At 41.0% G+C, this 22,186-nt stretch overlaps 1 protein-coding gene across 11 annotated transcripts in view; it reads right to left on the bottom strand.

Moving 5' to 3' along the window:
* Positions 1-22,186, bottom strand: part of dtnba (dystrobrevin, beta a) — a 373,718-nt gene that overhangs the window by 322,497 nt on the left and 29,035 nt on the right. For all 11 annotated transcript variants that reach the window (XM_043675957.1, XM_043675963.1, XM_043676010.1 and 8 more), the window contains 2 exons: positions 19,335-19,440; positions 16,720-16,886 (listed from right to left, as the gene is read on the bottom strand). In XM_043675957.1, the coding sequence (XP_043531892.1) occupies positions 16,720-16,886; positions 19,335-19,440 (273 nt within the window). The remainder of the gene's footprint in view (positions 1-16,719; positions 16,887-19,334; positions 19,441-22,186) is intronic.

Here is a 22,186-nt window from a genome sequence, read left to right as displayed (position 1 = left end):
GTAATGTGCTGTGGATAAAGGGAACCACTGAATGTACTATACTTAGGTTTCTAGAAGGCATTTTATAAGGTGCCCCTTTAAAGATTATTGCAGAAAACTACAGCTCATGGTGTAGGTGTAGCATGTTGGCATGGACAGAAGATTGGCTGACTAACAAAAATAGAGTGGCAATAAATAAACTGTTAACAATTTATATAAATAATTTAGATGAAAGGTCAGAAGGTTTGGTTGCCAAATTTGCTGATGACGCAAACTACCGAGGAAGTCAGTGTGAAAAGGACACGAGGATTCTATGGAAGCATACATGCAGATTAATTGAGTGGGCAACATTATGGCAAATGAAGTATAAGTGGGAAAACATGAAATTACTCATCTTGGCAAGGGAATTTTTAAAAATCTAAATGATGAGAGATTGCAGAGCTCAGAGATGCAGAATCCTATTGCATGAATCACAAAGGCTGAGTATGCAGATGCAGCAAGTAATGGGGAAAGCGAGTAGAGTGTTATCATTACCACAAAGGAAATTGAATATAATAGGGTTGTGATGTTTCCATTGCAAAGGACACTAATAAGACTGTCTTTGGAGTACTATGCACAGTATTGTACATCTTACTAAAGGGAGAGGCATTGGGGGCAGTTCGGAGAAGGTTTACCAAACTAATACCTGGAATGGGTGAATTGTCCTTTGAAGGAAGTTGGACAGGTAAGGTTTGAATCTGCTGGAGTTTAAAAGTAGCGTTTTGACCGAAACATACATGATTCTGAGGAGTCTTGATGAAGGAGATGAGGAGACGATATTTCCTTTCCTGAGGAAATTCAGGACCAGGGATTGTTCCCAATTAAAATAAGATTTGGTTCTTCCTTTTCTCTCAGAAAGTAGAGATCCTTGGAATTTATGAAGGCGGCAGAGGCAGAAAGATTCTTTGTTAAGGAAGGGAGTGAAATGTGGATTTATGATTATTTAGCCACGATTTTATTGAATAGTGAAGCAGCATTGAGAAGCTAAATGGCCTACTTTGTCCAATTCATATGCTAGAACTTCCTTTTGCTTGACACCAGCTTGTCAAAAGGATGATGTTTGCATTGGTATGTCATTATCTTTCATAGTGCAAGACACCAGCAGCACACTCTCTTCAAGACCGTCAGGGAGTGGAGGTTAGTGTGTGCCCATCTCTATAGAGAAGGTGCTGGGGAAGCTGAAAGGTCTGAAGGCGGATAAATCACCCAGAATGACTGGACTACAATCCAGAGTTCTGAAGGAGATTGGCTGAGGAGGTTGTAAAGGCTTTGGTGGTGATCTTTTGGGAATCACTGGAGTTAGGGAGGGTCACAGAGGACTGGAAAATGGTTAATGTAACACATTGGGAGGGAGGCAGAAGACAGGAAATTACAGACCAGTTAGTCTGACATTGGTCATTTTTAAGACTTTAGGGACCATGATTAAGGTTGAAATTGCAGGGCACATGGAAGTGCATGGTAAAATAGGGCTGAGTCAGCACAGCCTCACCAAAGAGAGGTTATGCCTGACCAATCAGTTAGCATTCCATGAGAAGGTAATGAGCCAATTAGACAAAGTAAATCCAGTGGATGTGATCTGTTTGAATTTCCAAAAGGCCTTTGACAAGGTGTCGCACAGGAGCTTGCTAAATAAGAGCCAATGGTGTTAGAGTGAGGTACTGGCATGGAAAGAGGTTTGGCCGTCTGGTCAAAGGCACAGAGTTGGGATGAAGGACAGCAGCTGGTGAGTAGTGAAGTTCCCCAGGGCTCTGTATTGGGATCAGAACCAATCACATTATACATTAATGATCAGAAGGAACTGAGAGCATTGTTGTTCAGTTTGCAAATGACACAAAGATAGGTGGAGGGACAGGTGGTGGTGAGAAACTGGGGAGGCTGCAGAAGGATTTGGACAGACTAGGAGAGTGAGCAAAGAAGTGGAAGATGGAATACAATGTGGGAACATGCACTTTGGTAGGAAAAATAGAAGCATAGACTATTTTCGAAGTAAGGAAAGGCTTTGGAAATCTGAATTGTAAAAGGAATTAGGAGATACGCTTAAGGATTTTCTTAAGGTTAACATGCAAGTTCAGTTGGTGGTTAAGCAGGCAAATTCAGTGTTAGTATTTATTTCAAGAGGGCTAGAATGTAAGAGCAGAGAGATATTGCTGAGGCTGTATAAAGCACTGATCAAATAGTCGGAACATTGGGATGAGCATTTGGGTCCCATATTGAAGGAAGGATGTGCTGGCCTTGGAGATGTCCAGAGGTGGTTTACATGAATGTCCTGGGGATGAAAGACTTGAGCTGAGTAGCGATCAAGGACTCTGGGTCTGTATATGATGGAATTTAGAAGCATGAGAAGGGGATCTAATTGACACTTTAAGAAATCTGAGATGCCTGGACAGAGTGGGTGTGGAGAAGATGTTTCCACTATTAGGAAAGACTAGGATCTGAAGGCATGGCCTCAGAGTGAAGGGACAACTCTTTAGAACTGAGATGAGGAGGAATTTCTTCAGCCAGAGGGTTTTTAATCTGTGGAATTCATTGTCACAGAGGGCTGTGGAAGACAAGTCATTGAGTGTATTTAAGACAGAGATAGAAACATTAAGTTTCAAGAACATTAAATTTCAAGGATTATGGGGAGAAGGCAAGATAACGGCATTCAGAAGCATACCAGCCAAGATTAAATGGCAGAGTAGACTCGAGGGCTGAATTGCTAAATTCTGCTTCTATATTATGGTATATAATATATACCATAATACATATTATGGTATCCCTCTAGCCCCTGCCTGTTCTTATGTATATCTAAATGCATCTTAAGCATTGCTATGGTATCTGCTTCTTCCACCTTCCCCCACATCATGGTCCAGGTACCTATCAACCCTTTGTGAGAAAAACTTGCCTCGCGCATCTCCTTTAAACTTTGCCCCCTTCACCTTAAACATGTGCCCCCAAGTTTTCGACATTTCCACTGTGGGAAAGAAACCCTAACTGTCCTCCTGCTTATAATTATACCAGGTCATTTAGCAGCTTCCAATGTTTTGGCAAAACAGTCCAAGTTTATCCAACCTCTCCTTATAGCTCAGTGGTTAGCACGCTGCCTCACAGCACCAGGGTCCCAGCTTCAATTCCAGCCTCGGGTGACTGTCAGCGTGGAGTTTGCACATTCTCCCCGTGTCTGCGTGGGTTTCCTCCCACAGTCCAAAGATGTTCAGGTTAGGTGAATTGGCCGTGCTAAATTACCCATAGTCTTAGGTGCATTAGTCAGAAGGGAATGGGTCTGGGTGGGTTACTCTTCGGAGGGTCAGTGTGGACTTGTTGAGCCGAAGAGCCTGTTTCCACACTGTAGGGAATCTAATCTAATCCAATTCAGGCAACAACCTGAATTCTACACCCTCTCCAAAGACTCAACATCTTTTCTATAATGTAGTGACCAGAAATCCACCTACCACACTCCCTTTACCCCACCCAGCAGTGCCCCACACAACTGTCGATATTGTTCCGTGTCCAGGCATGGACCGTGCGGATTCTGGGCCTGGATTGTATGGATTCCGGGCCTGAACCACACAGATTCTGGGCCTGGACTATGTCAATTTCGGGCCTGGAGTAGGATTGCTTCAGGGAGAGCTCCTGTCCTGGATGTTCTCAGAGACAGTCTCCAAAGGTAGTAGTGTATTTTATTTTGTCCAATCAGATTAGAAATCAGGTTTATGACACAGATCAGAAGATCTGGGCCATCATTGGCAACTATTCAAATGTTATTCATGAGGACAGAACTCAGACTGCCAAGGCATTAGAAGCATCATCTCAAATGAATAAGATCATTGAACAGCTAATGGACTACTGGGCTTTGTGTCAAGTGGTATAGATTATACAAGGTCATGACGTAATGGTGAATACCTATGACAAGAGTAAGACTGCAGCTGGAGCACTGGGTGTAATTTCAGCTCCAAACTATAAGAAGCTGAAACAATAGAGACAGTACTGAGCAAACTTATGAAGGGATTGTCTGATTTGAGAAAATATAAATTGTAAGGACAGACTTGAAAGACTGGGACTGTTTTCAATTGAACAAAGAAGGATGATCTAGATGGCCACACTTAAAGTTCAACTGAGATGAGGCAAGATAAATAGAAGCAAATTATTTTTAGTGGTTAAGAGGTCTAGAATAAGGGAACTTGCACATAAAAGTAGTGCAATAAATTTAGGACAGAAAGGAGAACATTTATTTCCCAGAAGAGTGTTGAGTGACTCCAAAACTCATGATGAGAAATAGTGATTCATGCAGGTATTCGGGATGTTAAACAGAGAGCTGAAGTAAAGAAATAGGAACTCAGTGGGAACATGAGATTGGAACAATTAATCATGCAGTGAGTAAATATTAATATAGACTGGCCACAATCAACCACTGTTTTCAGGTAGTAATTAAACATAATTGACAGTTAAGTGTTGAGCAGATTTAACCCGAAAGTTAGAAGAAATTTTGCTGTTTGTTTTAATAGATAAAATAAGTTGGTGATTCAAGTGTCAGTAGATTTGAAAATCTTAGCTTCATTTTTCATTCATCATTTTCCATCGTTTCTTATCATATTTTCCCCAAGTACTTATTCAGTACCATCTAGTGGTGAAAACCAGAAAGAATCTTGAGCCACAAAACACTTTACTTGTACCTAAAGCTCCCAGTGCAATCAGTGAGTAGTTTAAATTTAACACTTAATTGGAATTGTGCATTCAGTCACATTTTGGAGAATATGGCTTGCAGGTGCTGCTGCTAAAGCTTGACATCTCATTTTATATCCAGTGCCCCCAGGGATAAAGCATTAAAATCATGCAGACAGTGGAATTATTAGCAAGGTTACTAAATTAAATATCCTTCAACTGTGCGTGTCAATTTGACCCTGTAGAAAGTCTCTCCAATTTGAGTTGAGGGGTTAGGGTTAGAGTTACACTTTCCATTCTTCATTCCCATGAATAGGTTCAATAATGTAACACACCGATGAACAACTGGGCACTGAGTTCAGCTTTTAGAAAATTATACACACTTTGTCACAGTGCATTCATACACATCTGGAACCTATTGCTTGCAATGCGCATAAAACCAACATGTGATCTTAAAAATTGCTCTGAAAAGAAAGTATCACATTGAAATGGATTTGTCCCCTTACCCTTTGCCACTGAAATTGTCTGAACTAAATTAATCAATTTTTTTCGCTTTTTTCAAGGCAGTATACAGCATTTGAAAAATAACACAAGTGAAAAATACAAAATCCAGGGAAATTAAAATCTGTAATTCATTAAAGAAAGTGAATAGAAAGTGCTTAGAGGGATATAGACCAAACACTGGCAAATGGGACTCAGTCAGATTGAGATATCTGGTCAGCACTGCAGAGTTGGATGAGAGGGTCTGTTTCCATGCTCTATAACTCCATAAATCATCAGTATCTTACTGAGAAACACTGAGCCAACACCTCAAAAGAATCACTGTGTTATTTGCCTAAAAACTCATACCAACTGGACAAAATAAATTAAACTATACTTAATAACAGCAACAGAAGAAATGAAAAAACATTCACTGTATCCCTCTGACTGAAGATTCAGTGAAGTAAGGAGATAGCTAAATGATGATAGAGAGGGTTATGTTATTAAGTCATCAAATCAAAATTAGTAGCGACCAAGGATCCAATTCACATGAGAGAGCAAAAGGTTAAAGCCACCATCTAACACTTTAATTAAATTCTAAAATATCACATTAACAGGGGAAATAAAGCCAGCAGTCTATTCATGCAGCTCTCTGCTCACATTGCACACGTATCAGCAAACTCCTATCTCACCAGCGTAATGGATTAGTAGCGATATAATACAGTTTTACAGTGGTTTAATTACCCATCACTCACCTTCTGGAGAAGTCATCTCAATAGCATTCAGTAAGAGGTTAACTAGATATGGAAGCATTGTGAGAAGATGCCGCAGTCTCGGACTAATGGTACACATTGTGGTGTGTGGGAATATGTGAAGGCTTGGATGGTGAGGAAAAGTGTCTTTGAATTTGGAGGATTCAAGATACTAGTTTATTAAAATAATGGGGGAACCCAAGAACAAAAAAACCATTCAGTAAGGTGAAACATAACCAAGGCAGGAATTTTCCATGAATTTTCATCCCTGAGTATTAACACAGACATTTGACAAAAGAGGTCATTTGGTATGACAGAGTGTTGCTGAAAAAAATAACTATATTTTGTCAAAGCTTTTCATCTTGAACTTATCAGGACATTCGCAAAAATGCCAACAAGAAAACAATACTTATACTGTATGAGCAGAGAGAACAGATTACATGTCAGATGAATGCTGATTGGCAGAAATGTTACCAAGAAGAGGAGACCAGTTAGTTGATGTATGACAGTTAACCACCAAACTTTGTTTAAATTTATAACCAAGCAGCTTGACACACATTAGCCTCGACACTTCCCCGAAAAATGAACCACAGAGTCGCACCTACTTTGCTGTGTCATAATGGGCGCAGTATACCTGCAAAAGATAGGTCACTATGTATTAACATTTGTTGCTTCAGTATGGACAAGTGTATTGATGCTATAAACTGAAAAATATAGCACAAAGCAAACACCAGCTGGTTTTTGTGAGTTGAGGAGAGTGTGCACCACTGTAAACAGTGAGATTGTTGAGAGCAGTGTGCCCATTCAAATATCATGGAACATGATCCAGCATTTGTATACAAAGGCGATATCCAAAGTGTTTGTGACAATACCACATGTTTATCTGAATAGTTTTGAAATAAAGTATCATGTACAATGTGCTCCAAGTGCAAAAAGGGAAATGTTTGGACAAAATAACATGAGAATGTATACTTTGCAAAGAGGAGAAGCTGGTGTTTTCGTGTGAGGGTTGAGATCATACTTTCAGGGGATGATTTAATTGTGAAGTTCCCTGAAGTTGAGTGGAGAATATGTATTAATAACATAATGGTAAAATTATAATTCACTAGAAAGTCCAACATGCATGCACAACCTTACAATGAATAATTCAGAAACATGATTTATATACTTATGGGACAAAACCATATTGGTAGCAATTAAAAACTGAATTTCCTTGTTCGGTTATATCATTAGATTTTAATCCTCAAAATTTCCTTCATGCTCTGTACTAAAATATCCAGGGAACTACAGACCAGTGAGCCTGACATCGATGGTGGGCAAGTTGTTGGAGTGAATCCTGAGGGACAGGATGTACACGTATTTGGAAAGACAAGGACTGATCAGGGATAGTCAACATAGCTTTGTGCGTGGGAAATCATGTCTCACAAACTTGATTGAGTTTTTTGAAGAAGTAACAAACAGGATTGATGAGGGCAGAGCGGTAGATGTGATCTATATGGACTTCAGTAAGGAGTTCGATAAGGTTCCCCATAGGAGCTTCGTTAACAGGATTAGATCTCAAAGATACAGGGAGAACTAGCTATTTGGATACAGAACTGGCTCAAAGTTTGGCTCAAGACAGAGGGTGATGGTGGTGGAGGGTTGTTTTTCAGACTGGAGGCCTGTGACCAGTGGAGTGCCACAAGGATCAGTGCTTTACATAAATGATTTGGATGCGAGCATTAGAGGTATAGTAAGGTGCAGATGACACCAAAATTGGAGGTGTAGTGGACAGCGAAGGTGGTTACCTCAGATTACAACAGGATCTTGATCAGATGGGCCAATGGACTGAGAAGTGGCAGATTGAGTTTAATTCAGATAAATGTGAGGTGCTGCATTTTGGGAAAGCAAGTCTTAGCAGGACTTATACACTTAATGGTAAGGTCCTAGGGAGTGTTGCTGAACAAAGAGACTGTGGAGTGCAGGTTCATAGCTCCTTGAAAGTGAAGTCGCAGGTAGATAGGATAGTGAAGAAGGCGTTTGGTATGCTTTCCTTTATTGGTCAGAGTATTGAGTACAGGAGTTGGGAGGTCATGTTGCCGCTGTACAAGACATTGGTTAGGCCACTGTTGGAATATTGCGTGCAATTCTTGTCTCCTTCCTATCGGAAAGATGTTGTGAAACTTGAAAGGGTTCAAAAAGATTTACAAGGATGTTGTCAGGGTTGGAGGATTTGTACTATGGGGAGAGGTTGAACAGGCTGGGGCCATTTTCCCTGCAGTGTCAGAGGCTGAGGGGTGACCTTATAGAAGTTTATAAAATCATGAGGGGCATGGATGGGATAAATAGGCAAAGTCTTTTCCCTGGGGTGGGGGAGTCCAAGGGATTAGGTTTAGGGTGAGATTGGAAAGGTATAAAGGGGCAATGTTTTCACACAGAGGGTGGTACGTGTATGGAATGAGCTGCCAGAGGAAGTGGTGGAGGCTGGTACAATTACAACAGTTAAAAGGCATCTGGATGGGTATATGAATAGGAAGGGTTTAGAGGGATATGGACTGGGTGCTGGCAGGTAGAACTAGATTGGGTTGGGATATCTGGTTTGCATGGACAGGTTGGACCGAAGGGTCTGTTTCCATGCACTCTATGACTCTATGACTCCATAAAAATGGACTATAAAGTGATTATGTTGATTGTTGAATTTGATTATCAGTCTTATCTACAATTTAACAGTAATTCTTTGTTTTTTTACATTTCATATGAATGACACAATCCCCTCTGTGATTTCAGAAAGTGGAATTAAAAGCAGTTCAGAGATCAGAGAGTTAGTCTGTAAACCAGAGAATCAACTGCGGATACTAACATTATGCCTATTTTCTTTCTCCACAACTTTTAACCTTCGGTCTAGAGAAAATAAATGGGCAATTCACAATAACTAATAATAATACTAACTCAAATCTGAATCAAAATGAAAAATACTTGGACATGCCAAAGACTGTGATTCACCACTTTCACACATGCACAATACCATACAAAATTATTTTGTTTTGAGAGCTACTTCTGATGGAAACTTTTTTTGGATTTTTGGGGGTACTTGGTGTTCAAAGGCTATTTTACATTCTTACTATCCCCTTTTGAAGATGATATAGTAACCCGATAACAATGCCTTCTAAATTTATGTTGACATATCGGGTATTTGTCTCAGGTTAAAGCAGAACAATATCCCCAATAAACATCAAGCTAATTAAACTTATAGCTAAAACACACAAGGAAAGCATGAATTCCCTAGAAACCACAGTGTTTAAAGTGGAATAAGACATAAGTTAGCAACAAAAGATTTACTTCCAAACTAACTGACACCTTCGTAAACAAAAAGCCACAGGAATATGCAAATTAAAAAGTGCAGTAGGTTATTCTGCCCTCATACCTGTAGTAGGATATGATAAAGATCATGGTTAATCTGTAACCGCAACTTCAAGCTTGTATTCCCACCTAATCCCAATAACCTTTCACTACCTTAACACCACCATACCCACCGCAGCCTTAAACACATTCGAGGATTCTGCTTTCACTGCCTTTTCGGGAACAAAGTTAAAAATCACCAACACCAGGTTTATTTGGAAGTACTAGCTTTCATAACACTGCTCTTTCATCAGGTAACTAGTGGGGCAGGATCACAAGACACAGAATTTAGAGCAAAAGATCACAGTTTCATGCAATTAAAACAATATATTGAACAAACCTATATTGTTGTTAAGTCTTTCATCTTTTAGATTGGGTTGCAGGTTTCAGTTCATTAATATGTAAGTCCCCGAACCTCTTTTAAGTCACATTCTTGAGATAACTTAAGGTTTTATTAAAAAGTGATACCTCAGTTCAGACAATGTATTAACGGTCTGAGGTTAGATTCTGTCCGTATGCCAACCTTAAATCAGACTGGTTCTACTTCCACAGTAGGAATTGATAAAATGGTATATGGATTGATTGCCTGCAGGATGTGTACTTTTTGAGCAAAAATAGAATGTATCTGCAAATGCAAATTCACCCCATAGACTTATATATGTGTGTGTGTCTGTGTGTGTGTGTGTGTGTGTGTCTGTGTGTGTGTGTCTGTGTGTGTGTGTGTGTGTGTGTCTGTGTGTGCGTGTGTGTGCGTGAGAGAGAGATGGAGTATAAATCCATTTTATTTGCAGTAGGAGCAGTGACAAAGAGGATCAGAGGACTGCTGGAAAGGTAACTAAATTGTATAAAAAGCTTATCTTGTGAATAGGTGGAACGCACGCTGAGCAGGAGCGGACAGGGGACTGCTGGGTAAGTGAGGTAATATATTTAGGCGGTTGCTTTACCTGCAACACTATTTAGGTTGTGTCTCCCATCCATCCTCCTCCTCTAACCAAAACAAAATGTTCTGAGCCCCGATTTGGTAAGGTTAGTTGTTTTTTTTAAAAACTCTTTGGGAATTAGAACTGTGGGGATGGCAGTTAGGGCAGTTGAATGCTCCTCCTGCAGAATGTGGGAGGTATGGGTCACCACTAGTGTCCCCGTTGACTGCATCTGTGGGAAGTGCACCCAACTCTGGCTCCTCGGAAACTGCGTTTAGGGAACTGGAACTGGAGCTGGAGCTGGACCTGGATGAACCTCGGATCATTCGGGAGGCGGAGGGGGTTATTGTGAGGAGTTACAGGGAGGTCGTCACAACTCAGGTACAGGAAAAAGGTAGATGGGTTACAGACAAGGGTCGGAAAGGGAATCGGCAGACAGTGCAGGGATCCCCTGTGGCCGTTCCCCTCAATAACTAGTATGCCGTCTTGGATACTGTTGGGGGAATGACTTATCAGGAGTAAGCCATGGGGTACAGGTCTCCAGCACAGACTCTGTCCCTGTTGCTCAGAAGGGAAGGGGGAAGAGGAGCAGAGCATTAGTCACTGGGGACTCCATGTTAGGGGGACAGACAGGAGGTTCTGTGGGAAAGAGAGAGACTCACGGTTGGTGTGTTGCCTCCCAGGTGCCAGGGTTCGTGATGTCTCGATGTTTTCGGGATCTTTGAGGTGGAGGGGGAACAGCCCCAAATCATGGTCTACATAGTACCAATGACATAGGTAGGAAAAGGGATAGGAAGTAAGGCAGAAATTCAGGGAGCTCGGGTGGAAACTTAGAGCTAGAACAAACAGAGTGTTATCTCTGGTTTGTTACCCGTGCCACGTGCTAGCGAGGCGAGGAATAGGGAAAGAGAGCAGTTGAAAACGTGGCTACAGGGATGGTGCAGGAGGGAGGGTTTCAGATACCTGGATAATTCGGGCTTATTCTGCGGTAGGTGGGACCTCTACAAACAGGTTTGCTAATGCTCTTTGGGAGGGTTTAAACTAATTCAGGAGAGGGATGGGAACCGGAATTGTAGCTCCAGTGTCCAGGAGGTTGAGAGTAGTGAGGTCATAAATAAGGTTTCAAGGTTGCAAGAGCGTAGGAAGGTGATTTGAAGTGTGTCTTCTTCAACACCAAGAGCATTCAGAATAAGGTGGGTGAACTTATAGCATGGGTTGGTACCTGGGACTTGAATGTTGTGGCCATGTCAGAGACATGGATAGAGCACGGGCAGGAATGGCTGTTGCAGGTTCCGGGATTTAGAGGTTTCAGTAAGAACAGGGAAGGTGGTAAAACGGGAGGTGTGGCATTGTTAGTCAAGGACAGTATTATGGTGGCAGAAAGGACATTTTATGAGGACTAATCTATGAGGTAGTATGGGCTGAGGTTAGAAACAGGAAAGAAGAGGTCACCTTGTTGGGAGTTTTCTATAGGCCTTTGAAAAGTTCCAGAGATGTAGAGGGAAGGATTGAAAAGACGATTCTGGATAGGAGTGAAAGTAACAGGGTGGTTGTTATGGGTCTTTAACTTTCCTATTATGGACTGCATACGCTATAGTTTGAGTACCTTAACTGTTTCTGTTTTTGTCCAATGTGTGCAGGAGGGTTTCCTCACACAGTACATAGACAAGCCAACAAGAGGCAAGGCCACATTGGATTTGGTACTGGGGAATGAACCAGGCCAGATGTTAGATTTGGAGGTAGGTGAGCAGTTTGGCGATAGTGACTACAATTCAGTTACATTTACTTTAGTGATGGAAAGGGACAGATATACCACAGGGCAAGAGTTATAGCTGGGGGAAAGGCAATTATGATCTGATTAGGCAAGATTTAGGATGCACAGGATGGGGAAGGAAACTGCAGGGGCTGGGCAAAATTGAAATGTGGAGTTTGGTCAAGAAACAGCTACTGCATATCCTTGACTAAGTATGTAGCTGTCAGGCATGGAGGAAGTAGTTGAGTGAGGGAACCATGGTTTACTAAAAATATTGAAGGAGAGGCTTATATTAGATGAGACGTGAAGGCTCAGTTAGGGCGCTTGAGAGTTACAAGTTAGCCAGGAAAGACCTAAAGCGTGAGCTAAGAGGAGCCAGGAGGGGGCATGAGAAGCCTTTGGCATGTAGGATCAAGGAAAACCCTAAAGCTTTCTATATGTCAGGACGAAAAGAATGACGAGAGTAAGGTTAGGGTATGCCAAGGACAGTAGTGGGAAATTGTGTGTGGAGATGGGAAAGGCACTAAATGAATATTTTTTGTCAGTATTCACACTGGAAAAAGACAATGTTGTTGAAGAGAATACTGAGATACAGGCTACTAGACTAGGTGGGATTAAGGTTCATAAGGAGGCGGTATTAGCAATTCTGGAAAGTGTGAAAATAGGTAAGTCTCCTGGGTCGGATGGGATTTACCCTGGGATTCTCTGGGACGCCAGGGGGGAGATTGCTGAGCCTTTGATCTTTATGTTGTCATTGTCTACAGGAATAGTGCCAGAAGACTGGAGGATAGCAAATGTGGTTCCCCTGTTCAAGAAGGGGAGTAGAGACAACCCTGCTAATTATAAACCAGTGAGCCTTACTTAGGTTGTGGGTAAAGTGCTGGAAAGGATTATAAGAGATAGGATTTATGATAATCTAGAAAGGAATAAATTGATTAGGGGTAGTCAACATGGTTTTGTGAAGGGTAGGCCGTGCCTCACAAATGTTATTGAGTTCTTTGAGACGGTGACCAAACAGGTGGATGAGGGTAAAGCGGTTGATGTGGTGTATATGGATTTCAGTCAAGTGTTGGAGAAGGTTCCCCATGGTAGGCTATTGAACAAAATACAGAGGCATGGGATTGAGTATGATTTAGTGGTTTGGATCAGAAATTAGCCAGCTGAAAGAAGACAGAGGATGGTGGTGGAAGGGAAATGTTCATCCAGGAGTTCAGTGGGGTACCACAAGGATCTGTTTTGGGGCTATTGCTGTTTGTCATTTTTATAAATGACCTGGATATGGGCATAGAAGGATGGGTTAATAAATTTACAGATAACACTAAAATGGAGGAGTTGTGGATAGTGCTGAATGATATTGCAGGTTACAGAGAAACATAGATAAGCTGCAGAGCTGGGCTGAGAGATGGTAAATAGAGTTTAATGCAAAAAAGTGTGAGGTCATTCACTTTGGAAGGAGCAACAGGAATACAGTGTACCGGGCTAATGGTAAGATTCTTGGTAGTGTAGATGAGCAGAGAGATCTTGATGTCCATGTACATCGATCCCTGAAAGTTGCCACCCAGGTTGATAGGGTTGTTAAGCAGGCGTACAAGTGTGTTAGCTTTCATTGATAGAGGGAATGAGTTTCGGAGCCATGAGGTCATGCTGCAGCTGCACAAAACTCTGGTGCGGCCACATGGAGTACTTTGTACAGTTCTGGTCACCACATTATAGGAAGGATGTGGAAGCTTTGGAAAGGGTTCACAGGAGATTTACTAGGATGTTGTCTGGTACAGAGGGAAGGTCTTATGAGGAAAGGCTGAGGGACTTCAGGCTGCTTTTGGTAGAGAGAGGAAGGTTAAGAGGTGACTTAATAGCAGCATACAAGATGATCAGAGGATTAGATAGGGTGGACAGAGACAGCCTTTTTCCTCAGATGGTGATAGCTAGCATGAAGGGACGTAGCTTTAAACTGAGGGGAGATGAATTTAGGACAGATGTCAGAGGTAGGTTCTTTACTCAGAGGGTAGTAGGGGCATAAAATGCATAGCCTGCAAAAGTAGTAGACTTGCAAACTTTAAGGGCATTTAAATGGTCATTGGATAAATACATGGATGATAATGGAATAGTGGAGGTTGGTTTCACAGGTTGGCGCAACGTTGAGGGCCAAAGGGCCTGTACTGAGCTGTAATGTTCTATGTTCTACATGTTCCATGTGAGAGGGTGTGTGTGTGGGTGAAAGTGTGGGGGCTGTATGCGGGTTTGTCTGAGAGAGAGCGCGCATGTGTATGAGACAGGGTCTGTGTGAGTATTCTTTACAGGAACAGACTGTTAAAGGCCCTCAGCTCTCAGAGAAACAAACAATTGCCTCATCTCTGTTTTAAAAGGGTGGGCTATGATTTTAAACAGTAACCTCTCGTTATAGATTTTCCTATTATTCACATTGACCCTGTCAAAACCCCTCAGGATTTTATATGTCTTGATCAAGTCACCTTTTAGTCTTCTGCATGTCAGAGAATACACACTTGGTAAAAGTGAGGACTGTAGATGCTGGAGATCAGAGTGGAGGGTGTGGTGCTGGAAAAAGCACAGCAGGTCAGGCAGCATCTGAGGCAGAACACCTTACCAATCCTCATGTGACAATCCCCCCATTCCTCATATTAGTCTGGGTAAACTGTCTCTGAACAGCCTCCAGCACATGTATATCCTCCCTTAAATAAGGTGACCCCGATATTGTGCATGTTAACTAAAGCATAACCTCCCTATTCTTGTATTCAATCACCCACATCTGAATCTATCATCCTAAACATGCCACACACAGACATGTGAGACCACAGTCATGCGTTTCCATCATTTACACACAATGCTACATTATTTTTAACTAAATCGCAGATCGCAATCTCAGATTTAAATTTAAAAATCAGAGTTCATTACAGTACTATTTACTCCATTGTTCTCCATGCAGCTACTGAACATATGCAGCCTTAAGCCTTAAGCTAGCGATGCAACATTTATTTCCAGATAATTCATTATCTCACAGTTTTGAGATTTCCTCGCTCCTAGTCAGCTGAGATTTCCTTTGTTGACAGATTTCAGATCTGTTCTGAAGTAGGATTACTGAACCTGAAACACTAACGCTGATTTCTCTCCACAGATGCTGCCAGACCGGTTCAGATGTTCCAGCAATTTCTGTTATTGTTTCAGATTTCCAGATTCCGCAGTTCTTTCAGTTTTTTTATTCATGGTTAAATGTATTAGCTGTAACTCCTATTGTGGCCCTGAAATCACGCTTCAGGAAGTAAAGCTGTTTCCCAAAGTTGAACCAACCCTTCCAAATTAACAAGCTTGTGTCTTCAGCTCTGTCCAAATTTGAGATACCACTAAGCACTTCACCTTAGTTTGCACATTTCAGGATAAAACTCTTTTTTTATAAAGTGAAATCTACTTGGTTTATATTTACAATGTATTCTATACGAGAATATTTTCATGAACTTATACCTGCTTTTGCAGGTAATGGTATATTATTATGTATAGATCAAGCAAATTTGCACTGACCATTACAAAGGCCAACTGGCCCTTTGAGCCTGCCCATTCAATAAAATTGTGATCAATCTGTTGGCGTTTCACATTTCCATGATTCCCAAGAATCTTTGATTCCATTAGCTAACAAATATCTATCTAACTCTGTCTTAAAAATATTCAATGAACCTTTTATGAAAAAGTTCCAAAGTTCTACACCACTTGAGGGAAAAACGATCTAATCTCTGTCCTAAAAATGACAAAAAAAAATACTTTTTAAAAAAAATAGCTTTAATACAAATAAGGTCTTACTTTTCATGAAAATTTGACCAAGAAAAGTAAGGCATGATAAAATCTTTAAAACTGTTTTATATTATGTTGCCTTTCATCTACCAAAATAAAAGCAGATCATTTTCAAATGCATAAATGAGAACATGCTCCAACTGAGTTCCAACAATTTGGAATTAAATTTTGCTGTAATATGTGCGCTATTATACTCTCAGCTCAATTTGCCTCTCCTGCTCATCCAAGCTCCAAACATGCTTTATCACTCATCTCTACTTCCAACTACAATCCCCTCTGGAAAAGCACAATCTATTTATAGTCAGTATAGATTCATTAGTTAGAGATCATCTTTAACTCACCATCAGGATAATATGAAAAGAGTAAAGCAACCTAGCTTGTTTGGTCTTCAAGGAATCATTTGACAAACTGCACATTAATGGCTAATGGTTGGCTTTATGGGTCATAAAAGGCAGAAAACAGTTTTAAAATAGGAAACAAAGGAGCACAACATATTTGAGATTTTTGCAGTGTTTCCCTAAGGTTTGGATTGGAGACTGTTACTATTTTGAAGACAGTTCACATCAGCTGAACGAGACAGAGTGGAAGCAATGGCTGGAATGTTAGAGTAATAAAAATTCTAACATTTGTAAATGAGAAGAAAACAGATGCAACTAGATTCAGCAGCATCTAAACTTCCGATATAACCACTGAACAGATGGTACGTGTAATTAATCCGTGACTTCCCAGGAATTCGGAATGGAATGTAAAATGGTGAACATGTTCAAATGATCAATCATACCACATGACGATCAAAGAAATCATCCAGCTCGACAGCAAATTCATCAATAAAACTGTTGCCACAAGACTTAAGTACTGTTAAAGAAAGGAAATAACAGACCGAGTCATTAGGTGGACCCAAAGTACACATCTTTCCTGCAAAGATTAAATTGGAAATTTGGAGATCGATCGAAATGTTATAGATCCTTTCACTCACCCAGGAAGAGTGCTCCTTCATTTGGTGCTGGTTGCTATGGGAGCCACTTGCATAACCCCGCCAAAAGCAGGTCTGACAAAGTTGGTAGTTGTGACATTGCTGGCATCGGTAGCGGAAACCCATCATGCTTTCACTGCGACAGTATGAGCACTCGACTGGATGGAACACTACATTAACAAACAAATTACATCAAATGGAAATGTACTTCAGATTCCCTCAATCACTCTACAGTATCATTCATACAGCAGAGATTCATATCTATGGTATTTTCTGGCACTTTGAGCACATGTTGCTTGGATTACAAATGCACAATCTTTTTGCTTAATTATATTCTGCACTGTATTCTAAACTGTATAATTAAAAGCCAATGTGCATAGTCAAATTTCTGAAGTTTAAATTGCACTGTAATAGTAGTCATGTTTTGAAACCAGATTAAGGTAGACAATATTTTTCTAATTGCTTCAAATTCATCCATTGTACAGGATACTTTTTTTTAAAATAGAACTTCCAATTCTCTGAATTAATGATAAACAGAAGAGATGAGTGTTGGCTGGGATATGAAAAGGATAACTAAGCATTCAGAAAACTATAAAATCATCCCATCCTTTCCTGCTGAGGATGATGCCAAGTCTCTTGTGTTTATGGAAAGATGGGAAAGGATATCCTAACAGCTTTAACAGCTAACACATGTCACTAAACGTGGTTGCACAAACCAGCTGCATTCAGTGATCAGTCAACTTGGATAGTGCATTCAATATTCATGATAAGGACATGGGCGGCACGGTGGCACAGTGGTTAGCACTACTGCCTCACAGCACCAGAGACCCGGGTTCAATTCCCGTCTTAGGCAACTGTCTGTGTGGAGTTTGCACATTCCCCCCATGTCTGCGTGGGTTTCCTCCCACAGTCCAAAAATGTGCACGTTAGGTGAATTGGTCAAGCTAAATTGTCCGTAGTGTGAGGTGAAGGAGTAAATGTAGGGGAATGGGTCTGGGTGGGTTGCTCTCCGGAGGGTCAGTGTGGACTTGTTGGGCCAAAGGGCCTGTTTCCACACTGCAAGTAATCTAATCTAAAAAAAAATAGGAACTGCACTAGGTCACTCAGCCTTTGGAAGCAGTCCTGTCCTTCAATAGGTGATACTTTTGCACCTATTTACTAATAATGGTGGGTGGGTTTAATCTGTTTGTCACAAGGGCAGCACGGTGGCTCAATGGTTAGCACTGCTGCCTCTCAGTGCCAGGGCCCGATTCCATCTTTGGGTGACTGTGTGGAGTTTGCCCATTGTCCCTTTGTCTGTCTGGGTTTTCTCCAGGTGCTCTGGTTTCCACCCACAGTCTAAAGATATGCAGCTTAGGTGGTTTGTAGATGGTGTTCAGGGATGTGTAGGCTAGGGTGGTTAGCCATGGGAAATGAGGGGTTACAGTGATAGGATAGTGGGATGGGTCTGGGTTGAATGCTCTTCAGAGCATTGGTGTGGACTCAATGGGTTGAATGATCTGCTTCCATGCTGTAGGGATTCTTTATTCAGAAGACCAGAAATCTTCTTTCATAACCTCTCTGTAAATTGCTTTTGATAATATTGCATCCTTTGCATGTTAAAGTGGGAGAACTTCAGAATGTCAGCATTAACTTGACTCCCTTGGCCCTTCCAGCAGCAACTTCCCTCCAGCCACTGGGCCTTAGCTCCTTTGCTCTCCACCCTAACATTGTCTTCCAGAACCACTTCACTGACCAAGCTCTTGGCCATCACTTCAAAGTATCTCCTTCAGTTTTTCAAAGTCAATTTTTAGATTATCAAATGCTTTTGGATATTTCTCTGTATTGAAGATGCTGTAGGAAAAGAAAATGTTATTGCTGATCTACTTGCTAAAAGATTTCAGTGTCCAATAAAGATTTGAAGGGAGATCTTCTGAATACTTGATTTGGATTGAGCAATTGATATTCCCTCCAATAATCGTTTTCAGTTAGTTACAAAGCTTATAATAATATAAATATGCTTATAGCTGAGATTCAACATAAGGAATACATTTACAAAAACAGAACAATGACAACAATTAATCTTGAGCAGTGGGATGTTGCCTTAAAATGCTTTCCAATGTATTCAGGTAATCAAGATCTCTTTCAGGTGGACAGCGTATCTTTTTCCATATTTGTGTTTGATAATATAATGCTCTTTTCACTTATTAACAGGACGTGGGTGTCACTGGCTGGTCAGCATTTATTGCCCGTCCCCAGTTGCCCTTGAGAAGGTGGGGGTGAGCTGCCTTCTTGAACCGCTGCAGTCCATGTGCTGTAGGTTGACCCACAATGCCCTGAGGGAGGATTCTGATCCAGTGACAGTGAAGGAACAGCAATATATTTCTGAATCAGGATGGTGAGTGGCTTGGAAGGGAAATTACCAGGACATTGGTGTTTCCATATATCTACTGCCCTTGTCTTTCTAGATGGAAGTGAGCATTTGGTAATGATGTCCAAGGAGCTATGGTATACTTTATTAGATAATCATTTTCACACATTGGTGAGCACTGATTAAAGGTGAGATTAGGCAGAGACTAATTTTCATTGCAACAGTTTCTAAATGTTAATATTGCGAGATAACAATCTTGCAAACTTACCATTTTCCACATTGGCAAGTCTGTGCATAAGTGGTAACCAGACCAGGCACTGTGGGGGAGGGTCAGCCAGCATTGTGTCCAAAAACATATTTAAGGTAATTTTCTTCTGAAAATTAAGAATATCACTATTTAGTGCTCAAATGTTGGCCATGTAATACAGGAAATGTATAATTATCTAGTGAAGATAATTTCCAAACTATCTGTTCCTACGCAAACAAAACCAGAAATGTAATTCCCAACTTAAGGAAAAAGTGGACAATGTTGTCTCAAACAAAGACAGAAATTGCTGGAAAATCTCAGCCGGTCTGGTAGCATCTGTGGAGAGAAATCAGAGTTAACTTTCCTTAGGTTTCCCCCACAGTAAAACATTTTCCTTACTCTGTTCTTCCAATGCAGCAGAAGTGGGAACTTTCCAATCTCACTCCAATTCTATTTCCATGTTTAAAGCAAATAAACCACACTTTTCTAACTATCATTCCACCTGATACTTTTTAAAACACATCTTATTAACAAGGCTTTTTGAAGTTAAATTATTTGCAATTAATGAAGCTCAAAGCTATCAGACTGGGTTATAGGTTGACTGACTTTGTTCAAATCAGCACACTTTATTTGCAACTTTTAGCATAGAGTTTAAACGCAATGCTTCCTCCAGACGAAAGTCACCAAGTCTCAAAGTGTTAATAAATGTTTAAAAAGTGAACTCGTGTATTATAGCCATCAACTTCTGCACATGAATACTGACAAAACCATGGCACCTTGACAGAGAATACATTCATCATGCAGCAAGCTGTGTAGTCCTTAGGTCAGAATCGATAACAGCAGACTGATAGGCACTGGGATGGAGGATTGCTCTGCAGTTCATAACAGGAGATGTTTGTCAGTCACAGCTGCTGTCACACCACATAAAGGCTTGCATTTCTCTAGTGCCTGCTCCTGATCTCAGCCTCAAAACCAATTTGAACGTACTTTTGAAGAGACGCAGAGTTGCGATCTAGGGAGATCATGTAACCAATTTGTCCACGTTTAGGTCCTGCAAACAGGAGCAAATTAATTGGTCAAATAATCTGATGTATTTAAGGTTTCACTTGAAGAAAAATAGCCTTGGGCAGGACACCAAGTAACTCTAAGTTGTTTCTTGTTTTTTGAAACGTGTTGCGGAGTTTCATCCAGTTGAGGGAAGAGATTGAGGCTATAGTTTAATGTCTGAAAGAAGAGATCACAAATCTCTGGGCTGAAATTATCTCCTCAAATCGCAGCCTCAGATATGAAGCTGTTACTACTCAATAAATGGTGATACAATCACCCAGTTTTGCAGTCAGTTCCAAACAAATGGCACTTGCCATTCATTACATTTACAACTGCACAAAGTTTATTGATAAGCTTTTGCAGGATAACTGAAGGTAAATGGAGAGCCATTTTAGTGCTGTTTCCTGGCAGGATCTGTGGGGGATAGACAGCAAGGCAAATAATACGGAGTCTCCTCAACCAACTGAAAGGAAGAATCTTCACTTAAGTCAGCAAATACCAGATAAACTCATGATCGAGTGACATATAGAATATGAAATACGCAGAAAGAATTTAAAGGAATTTTTTAAATATAAATCTCTAGCAAATTATTAAAATTTACAGGAATTTGAGTTTTTTGAGGTAAGTTATCAATCCTAGAGAGGTTGTATGACAGGACTGAAGGTTTGTTGCACTGTTAAAATACTGAACGCTCAGACAGCACCCAATGCTTCCATGAGTTTTAAACTCCTACTCTCAGCAAAGTGCTGACAATGCCAGAAGACCTGTGGAGGATCAGGACTCACACAAAGGTGACAGATTCCTGATTCCTACTTTTAACTGCGTGTTGATTTTTTTCCTCAGTAACAGTGAGCATGTGATAGTCCCAGCACTATCACCATGATGTGGTCTAGGCCCATGGGTTACTTTCCCATCCCCCACAGTGAGACCAAAATTAAAGCAAATGTATATCAAACAGTATTCTTGTTACTTGTGGTCAAACTATGGCAGTGTCTGCTGTGTTACGGGCCAAATTAGAAAGTTGTAATAACAGAAGCCGAAGTGGTCGAGTGTTGTGGATTTTCTGGGAATTCCATGGTAAAGGCTGTGCTAGCATCACTATTTGTTGGGGCAGCTGCTGATTGTGTGCTGTTGCAGTCCAGCCTTTATTGTACATTTCTGCTGGAGTCAAGGTTTGGAGCAGAGTATTGTCACATACATCTAGGGAGATACGGTGAAAAGTGTTTTATCGCCATAATCTGGTGCCATTTTGAGTTATTCCTACTGTAAGGTAAAGTCTAAATTTACCAGTGAACATTAAAACCAGCAGGAATTTAACCTGTTAATTTCAATCTAATTGCAATCTCCTTCGTTAAAAGAAAAACACAAAATCAAATCAGTCCTCAAGAAGCTAGTATTTAATAATGTTTAGCAGAATTTACTTACCAGCAATAAATTTTCATTTACTATCAGGACAAATGGCCGACAGTAAAAGGCCTATTTTAGTACGAGCTCAAGGTGCAAGATGGTGGCAGTACAGCATATAGCAGCCAGAGCTCGTTCGCTCCGCACACTCCTTTTCTTCTTTTCCTCTTTCTCTTCTCTTCCTCCTAGTATTTTTAATCTTTGTCTCCTTTTTGTCCCTTCGACTCCTGACCATTGGTGAGCAATGATTCCCAGCCTCTGGTGATGACTCCTGACCACATCAGCCACCTCCTGTCATGGCCAACCAGCATGGCACGGCATCCTCCCTCCCCCTCACCGGCACGGTGTCCTCCCTCCCCCTCACCGGCACGACGTCCTCCCTCCCCCTCACCGGCACGGCGTCCTCCCTCCCCATCACCGGC

This window comes from Chiloscyllium plagiosum, chromosome 3 (assembly GCF_004010195.1).
Source record: "Chiloscyllium plagiosum isolate BGI_BamShark_2017 chromosome 3, ASM401019v2, whole genome shotgun sequence".
In the NCBI taxonomy this organism is placed as follows: Eukaryota; Metazoa; Chordata; class Chondrichthyes; order Orectolobiformes; family Hemiscylliidae; genus Chiloscyllium; species Chiloscyllium plagiosum.
Note: the sequence above shows the minus strand (reverse complement) of the source record. Positions and strands in the feature narration are given on the sequence as shown.